Source organism: Chanos chanos, chromosome 7 (genome assembly GCF_902362185.1).
Source record: "Chanos chanos chromosome 7, fChaCha1.1, whole genome shotgun sequence".
Taxonomy (NCBI): domain Eukaryota; kingdom Metazoa; phylum Chordata; class Actinopteri; order Gonorynchiformes; family Chanidae; genus Chanos; species Chanos chanos.
The window spans coordinates 32,655,943-32,664,763 of NC_044501.1; the positions used below are offsets into that span (position 1 = coordinate 32,655,943).

Below are 8,821 nucleotides of genomic sequence, written 5' to 3' on the forward strand. Positions count from 1 at the left end.
CGGGGGGAAGTGTACCTCTCTTTGTTAGAGCACACATTGGCAAAGAATGCCTTAGGTAATGTACTACTCAGCTGCTAATTTAATGTCAAATCTTAATAGCTCAGCGATTAGCATTCTGTGAGAGGAAATTAAATATTACACAAAGAGAAAAAAAAAATCTTGAAAACGTTGTGAAATTGTTTATTAAATGATTTTTAACAATGATTGTTCGTTAAATGATTTTCATTTTAAAAAAAATGTGCCTACATTTTTCATGTGATGTGTCCATTTTTGCTTTTAGGTTAAAAAAAAACTGCAGCTGTGTAGTGGGAATGTGGTAGATGACAGTGTGGTCAATACAGACAGTGCGCAGAAATTAAATATTTTGTTATCGTCACATGCAGGGGGTTTTTTTTGGGGTGGGGGGGGGGGGGGGTTTGAGAGGGTGAGGTGGGAAAAATTATCTTTGATATTAACTGTCTTGTTAGTATTGTTGCTATTGTTTTAAAGTTTTAAACATTTCTAAAATCTTTACTTTACTTTGGCTCTTTTTGAAAAAAATGTCATAACCAAAAATGTACTTGTGAAATAGCGAAGCGAAGGATCAACCTACAGTTTCTCAGGATCTCACACTACTTCTGTTTACATAGCTGACACTCTGATCAAGAGCAGCTCGCAATTACTGTGGTCTATTTTACCTACCTCTGGAGTGCCTTTGAGGTCAAGCATCAGCAGTGAACTTTCCTGCTTGGGTTTCATGCTTTCCACCCGAGTTACTATGACACTTTGTTTTCCACCACATCTCCACCAACCAAGTGTTGGCAGCAGTTGGTATTAAAGCCACATCCCTTACGACACTGGAGTGGTTTGGATCCAGGGGTTTAGAGCACTCGGCCATGCCAGGTTGAAACTGAGAGATTACATCTTAACTTCTGTTCGGGGGAAATAATGTGGCTTGATACACATTATCATTTTTGAGTTTGCAGACTATATTAGGTACCAGGCAAAAGTGTGTATTTCTGTCTTTGGCTTTATAGCTGTGGATTCATCTACAACAAATCATTGGGTGAACTTGGAAAAAATTGGGGAAGTAATTCTTTTCATCCTATTTTGTTGTATGAACCTGCAGTCTTTTTTTCTTAGTGTAATTTTGATCATCCAATTGATTGAGAACTGCAAGAGTTGACTGAATAATGTTTGAAATGCTTTGCCAGTAATTACTGGGTTGCTTGGGTTTTTGTCATTGAAATGGACATAATAACCCAAGCCTGATGAGTGATGAAAGCATTTATTAGTTTCATTGTAATCATAAGCTGAAAACATTATTGCTTTTGAATTACGTATATTTCTGTCATATATTTCTGTCTCACATTCGTGAAAGTATATGAATCCAGTGGTTGTCCTTTAGTTGTCATGAAATAGCCTATTGTTTCAGGTTGACCACATTACTGTTTGCAGTAAGGGTGTATTTGATTTCATATAATGTACTGAAAAACGAGACATTATGGACTCCAATTGAAAACATGTGCTCAATGGGCCAGTCTTGGTCAGAACTGAGAAACGTGCTGACAGGTCTCTGCCATTATTCAAATGTTGGAGCAACACGGAATAACTTTACAAAACTCAAAAAGTCTGCGTCTGTAGAAAACCCTCAGTTCTTTCTAGCCACACTTGGCAGGAAGTCAATAGCTTGTACTAAAGTACCCATAATGCACTCCAGTCATCAATATCTTTAAATGAGTGCATATGTTGTCCTGGCATTGAGATGTTCTGATCAAGTTAAGAGTTTAATGGATTTTACCTCGCCTTGGTCGAGGCTCTGTGCAGTCGAGTGGATAACGGTGCTCCACAGGCAGCCAGAAGGTCATCCAAACCTTGTGGTTCTGTAGCAGATAGCAGGGGGAGGTCCCAGCAGTCATAAGCCCTTGTTCTAGCCAGAGTCAGGAAGTCTGGCTGCCCTAGTGATTCTCATTCCCTCTTCTTACACACACACATACTCTCACACACACACACACACACACCCACACATATACACATACATGCACAGACACACATACACACACACACACACACATACACTCAAACTCCTTCAGCCAGTCATCAACAGATCAGAAATAACGGGAGCAGGGCAGCTATACAAAGATATTTCCAATGAGCCGTCCTTCTGAGTGTCTATATAAAATCCCAAAGTTGATAGATGGATTTAATAACTTTTAAGGACAAATTTCTAAAAGAAATTTGTTTCATTGTAATGTTAGTTGTCATGTCAGAGCATACCCCATTTTTTGCCACATTTGTCCTTTTTAAGTTTAAGGATTTTAAAAATCATGCTGTGGAATGATTCACTATAAAACTAAATGCATAATAGTTTTCTATAGCGTCCCTCACATAATCAGCTGGTTTAATACCTTGCCATACCACCAGATTTAAGCCTGCTTATACGCCGGAGCCAAGCATATAAGCAGGGGGAATGTATGCTCGTTGAGTTAGTACGGTTAAATATCTCACGTGCCCAAATGGGTAAAACTAGGTTACATTCCTGTTTGTCAACTTGACTCAAGGCTAGTAGTTTGCCATCAGATATTTTACATGTTATTTTGTGTGAATGAATGCCTTATCTTTGTAGATGAGTGCTCTTTTTGATTAAATCGGTTTCTGGTGGGGTCAGAGCATTACTGTTCCACACTGTTTCGACTCTACCTCGCTCTGAACTGTATGCATGCAACTACATTGTCTCTGTGCAAAAGTTTAGAAGATGGTCAGCTGAAATAAACAAGACAGGCCCCTGTTTGATCCTGAGTCTTTGAGTCGTAGTCTTTTCTGCAGTATCACTTCCAGTGTGAGATTATTCATCATTACAAAATTCTTTGGAGAAAACATTTTATAACATTTTTACTGTAGGAGTTTACAACTACACGAAGAATATCAAAACACGAATTGCATTAAATGTAAATGTGTTGTAAGGGATCGACATTTTCGAACATTGTGGCGTCGGTAAGCCATCAGCGTAGTCTTGGACTGATTTGCATTGCAGAATGTTATGTTGGGATCTAGAAACGGGGTACCCATTTAAAGATGTGGAGAACTGAATGGAAAACTCCTATCTGTGGTAATGTTCTTCACTAAGGAGGGGAACTGGGAGGAACCAGAAAAGAAATTTCACAGTCGGCTTTGATCTGAATCCGCAGCAATGACAGAAGTAACGGACAGAGGAAAGTGACGGAAGTAATATTGCATAATACATCATTCGAGTATCGCACAGAAAATGCTTTTCGAGGTGAGCAGCGGTCAAAAGGAAAGATTGTACACTACATCGGGTTTTGTTTAACTGCTTTCTTTAGTTTAGTTGTCTGTCTGCATGCTTATTTATTGTTGTATTCATGAATATGACGCAAATCACCCTATGCTCCATTTGGCCTTACAGGAGAATGAGAGCATATTATCAAAGCAAACAAATGCCCTCCTCACAGACTAAGTGGTTGAATGCACAGGTTAACAGTGGCGAGGCTCTGAGTGGCTATGACAGGGAGGAGGCTGCGCAAGACTCCGAGAGGAAAAGAACAACTGACCCGGAAAGACTGAGGGAAGCACAGCTAGTCTGGCCCTTTAGGAAAATTTTCTCGGAGCAGCAGCTCTTGCTCACGACAAACGCACAAGCTTTCAGACACACGTGGGCAGAAAAAACATACACAAAATAATACAAATATATGAAATGGGAATCTTGTTTTTTGGGGGTTTTTTTTTAGAATGAAGCTATCTAGTATGTCTGTCATTTGTCCAGAGCTGGTTTAGATTTTTTTTTTTTTTCATGTGTTGAAATGACCGTTTGTATTTTCGGTGACATAAGATATAGAGTGCTTTGTCAGGTTTTGTAACGTACTGCACTGAGGCGTAGTAATACCACATTGACCAACATCCACTATCTAAAAAGATTCTTTTTTCTAAAGTAGACTATTTGACAATTTGTTAGTATTTCAATATTTAACTGAGAATATTTGAGACTCCTGACAGATTACCTGGATAAGAAGGCGGAAAGGAGTGTTCAACGATAGATCCAATAATTGTGTTTGTGTAGGTGCATGTGTGTAAATCAGCATCCTATCCAAAACATAACAGAAACAAAGAGTAGGCTTTTGAAAAGTTGAGATATGTTGAGAATTTATATAAGGAATTGGCAATGCAAAACTGGACCCATTTAAACTTAAAAAGATCTGTAAAAATGCCAGATTAATGACAGTAGGCTATACTGAAGAACAGATTAAAATAGCAATAACAAAATGTTGCAAATACACATTATTCAAAACGAAAACATTTCATACATTCGTCCAGACAGCACTACTTTTAAACAAATATATTAATCGTTATACAGTGACTTCATGCATATATCATACTTTGGTCCGCTCTTGAAAGTAAGCTAGTTTACGTCTCGGTTACTGCAAGTAACACTAAAGACGGAAAATATCAGATTGTCGTAAAATAACAGATTGTCCCGTGATGTTCTTCAGCCTTAAAAAAACAACTCCTTTTAAATTGTCAGGGAGATCAATTGTTCAAATAGAACACATCTTTATTCGTTGTTTAACGAAACGATTGTTTCAGTCGTTTTGACTGAAAAGTGACACATGCGTATTAGTACAAGAAGTAAAACAGACCCTTACTAACAGTATAAAATTCGTAATAAAAAGTGATGCAAGTGTCAAGGTGTTACTGAATGAAAACATTTTATCGTATATTGCATTGGAGAAAAGCTGTTAAAGAATCAGCCTGACAATGAAGTTCGTGAGGTAACCCTTTAAAATAAATGGCATTTCACAGTGCACACTGACAACAATGAAAGGCCGATTTCCAAAAGAGTCGATTTTATCATATGACCTAGTATTCCAGTAAGATGTCAATCCTGCAAGCACTCATACATCTCCGTCCAAAATGTTGAAATATTTACTGGCGTTGGACATGTATAAGTAAGGCGCGCTGTTTCCTTGATAAAAAACGGGCAAAGGCATGGGCAACAAACATCCACTCAGAATACTGTTCATACTGTCCTTGTACAGCGTTGGAATCTGCAACGTCTTCCCAACATCGGAAAAATGTTCGACTGGGTAGGGGCCCTCTAGGTCCGTGGATAACTGACGTTTCAATTTATTCCGCCGGTTCTGGAACCAAATTTTGACTTGAGTTTCTGTGAGCTGTAAGGAATTCGCAAGGCAAGCCCGTTCAGCACTGCTAAGGTATCTCTTCATATCAAATGTAGATTCCAACTGAAAGATTTGTCTCTTTGAGAAAATCGTGCGTGTTTTCTTCTTTGTCAGTGCTTTGGTTTTTTTATTGAATTTTTGATGTCCAGGACTATGGTTGCTGCTACTCGCATTCTCCATTTTTGGACAATTGTCCGACACCTTTTGAGCGTCATCTAGGCTCCGAGGGGAGACACAACATTTGGCGTCTCCAAGCGCTGTCAAATGACAGGAAAACTCGTTATATAGCCATAGAAAACACAGTTCTCTCAACACTTATTTAATATGTGTTTACAAACCAAATAGTAGCATACACTTGCGGGCAATTACTGTTTCCAAAGTTTGACATGGACATGGGCGCAAATCGTCATTTTATTAGAACATTTAAAAAACGATGGTAAGGTAAAGTGCTCCTACCTGGATCCTGTACTGTGAGGTCATCCACTGATTGTGCCGAGGTGCATCTGTTGTCTGCACCCCAATAATCATTCCTGCAAGTCGAACTGACATGAACTTTGGAACGATATGAATCGAAATCTTTGTTTAGTATATTGTCAATCGTGAATTTTAACGAGGATGGTCGGCATTGCATGACTTCTTTGCTCATATTTCCCGAGATTTTCCGTGGCCCGCTCTTTCAAATCTGACTCCGCTGTGAAAAAGAATAGGACTCCCTTAACTGTCTGAGCACCATAGCTAAACGGTCTGGGGATTCTCTCCGTTTGCATTCGGGTAAGCACTGAACCGGAAGCTTGTGCTTCAGCTGCTTTTGATTGGTGACACAGCCAAGCCTGTATGACGCTAACCTCACGGGAGGGCGGGAGACACCTTGTTGTGCATATAGGATACGTCCTACTTCTACTGTAACTATTATATTTTCACCATTGTCTTACCTTCAACAAAACAAAGTTAAACACGCATTCCCCATACGGTTTGCAAATATTTTCATTTTGGCACACGATTTAACTAATTCCACTGCAAATAAGATAGCTATGGAATCAGGCGGTGTTTGAAATTAATGAGATATCTTAAGTTATTCTTTTGATTGGTCCAATTGCAGCGTTTTGTCCAAGCCACTACTATATTAAATTCGATTCCCGGGTATATGAATATGATGAAGTTGCTTACGATATCGAATGTGGCCTACGTTAAAACTTACACCTATGTCTATTTTCATAGACCTCATACCATGTTGGATGAAAATACGGCGTGGCATCCCTTCTTTAAGTCGATATTGGAGATCATGCCTAAAAGTTAGTATGTTAAATTAGTAGGAGTTCAGATCTTAATGACTGTGTAAATATGTTTTCATGGTCGTTAAGCCACCATTCGCTGGTCACAAACAAAAGCCTAGTTAATGTTAGAGTCAGAATTTTATCTCTGCAATATATTCATAATTTCTTGTGTTAGACAAATTAATTCTTTTGTTTTACCATCTGACCCGTTTTTATTTTAAGAGAAGAGCTTATTGAGTTCGTATTATAATTACTAATTAAAGCTAGGATATCACAACAAACTGTATAGGCTATCTGAAACTAATTGGACCGACTTGCACATTTTCGCGAATTTCCATTTCTTATGTTTTGCAGGCCTACTGAAAGTACTGCATTATTGAATCTCATACAATGCTTTAGGCCGCATTATCCTACACGTACAAGTTTACATGTAAATGATCATGAAATTAATGAAATAGCCAACACAAGCGATTTGCTTTCATACGTTTTATTTTTCATTGAATATTCCATTCTCTTTAAATATGAAAAACATACATATTCATAACACAACTACTGAAATTCGTGACACGCATTACTGCAGACTCGGAAGATGATCAGTTAAGGGCGACAATAATTCTAAATGTTCCAACATACTGCCAAACTAGCTTTTACCAACGTAATATGGCTTCTGCACTTTGCCTCTTTAATAACGTGATAATGTAGGCTATGCAGTCCAGTTTTGTTTGCTCTGTAATATCACACAATACTCAACATTTGTGATCTTCGAAAAGACAGACGAGGCGTGAGTGAGGAGAGGGGACAATTCATACTGCTGGGAAACCCAACCAAATTTGGTGGAGGGACCTGTGACGCGCCGAAGTTCAGTGGTGTCCCGTTTTCACTGTATATTATCGGAACCCGCAGGACTCTTTGGGTCGTACAGGACAGACTGGTAGGCTTCATGTCAGCTGCTACTTGTCTTTTCCACTTGTTTCTGCGGTTCTGGAACCAGATCTTCACTTGCGTCTCCGTGAGGTGAAGGGCCTTTGCAAGTCCCGCCCGCTCGGAACTGCTCAGGTAACGTTTAAAATCAAAAGTGGATTCGAGCTGGAAGACTTGACTCCTACTGAAGACTGTTCGAGTTTTCTTTTTACGCACAGATTTCTCCGACTTGTCACTCTCGGATCGCTCAAGACAACAGAAATTCATCTCGTCGCCTTCGTCCTTTTTGTAGGCCGAATTTTGCTTCTCTCTGAGCTCAGCCTCCTCTTCGTCCACGACTTTATCTGTAAGGACAGAGGAATCCTGGTCGCTACTTTGGGGCACATCATATGGTTCCGTAGATTTTGGATTCGGTACATTTTTTAGGTCTGCAATAAATTATATTGAAGAGTATTAATACAAGGCGAATTGCTCTTGACAGAAGAAGCATATAGGCTATAGCCTACGTTGTTACATCTATGCATTCACTTTAAAGCAGAATAACGAATTCAGCTTCACGCATATGATAGCTCCCTTGCCTTGTTTGAAATTAACTTAGCAACTTGCTTTTGACTCAATTAATTGAAGGCTAATTAAAAAAAAAATCATTTCCTGCTTATCTAGATGCCTAAGTGTTATGTCACATGCGTCTAAAGCGTAGATAAATCATTCTCAGAGATGAAAAATCATAGGTGGGACAAAAAAAGCCGGACCTATCAGTGGTAAGTCTTTAGACACTGCATTTCAAACATCTCTCACCCCTTTGACCATATGCTTTGTCAATGGATGCCTCGCACCATTCCACAAGAGAGACCGTCTCCGCGGAGCATCGTTCCAAATACCTCAGTTGGCCCTGAACTTGGAAATGACGGTGCGCAGTTCTGTTGTGCGTCGTATCCTTTTTACGGTTACTTTCCTCATCTCGGACAGGAAATTTCGTGTCACCCTTTTGAGCTGAACGAAGCAAATCCTCGATAAAAAACGACGACACCCTTGGTGGGGGGTCTGGCATTTTATCTAGCATTATTTCCAAAATAAAGATCCGTTCGGTGATTGTAGTCCTATTCGTCGTTAAGCGTGTTTTGCTCACCTACGCGTAAACTCTGACAACTCCGATGAGCCATATCTTGTCTTTGCGGAATGCGACCATATATCCAAGAAAGTTCTGGAGAGGTAAAGTTGTAGCCTATTGTATTCCGTGATTTTCAAAGCGAAATACCCTAAACGCTGTACATCGTAGCCACGCATATGGTGCTGCGTTGAGATTGACTTTATAGAATTTCTCGAAAATACTAACTTTCTTGTTCAAACCTCAGGTTATCAGTTACTGAAGCAACCCTGCCTGTGAGATGTTTTATTTAGGTCAATTAGAGAGCAAATGAAAACAGAAAACAAGTCGTCCAAAGGCTGGAT

At 39.4% G+C, this 8,821-nt stretch overlaps 1 protein-coding gene across 1 annotated transcript; it reads right to left on the reverse strand.

The window, feature by feature from the left end:
- Positions 1–7,183: 7,183 nt before the first annotated feature.
- On the reverse strand, positions 7,184–8,420 carry LOC115816237 (homeobox protein HMX1-like). The gene is made up of 2 exons (XM_030779202.1): positions 8,168–8,420; positions 7,184–7,797 (listed from the first exon to the last, which is right to left on the reverse strand). Exons 1-2 carry the CDS (start codon positions 8,418–8,420, stop codon positions 7,184–7,186), a joined length of 867 nt encoding a protein of 288 aa, XP_030635062.1.
- Positions 8,421–8,821: the final 401 nt, after the last annotated feature.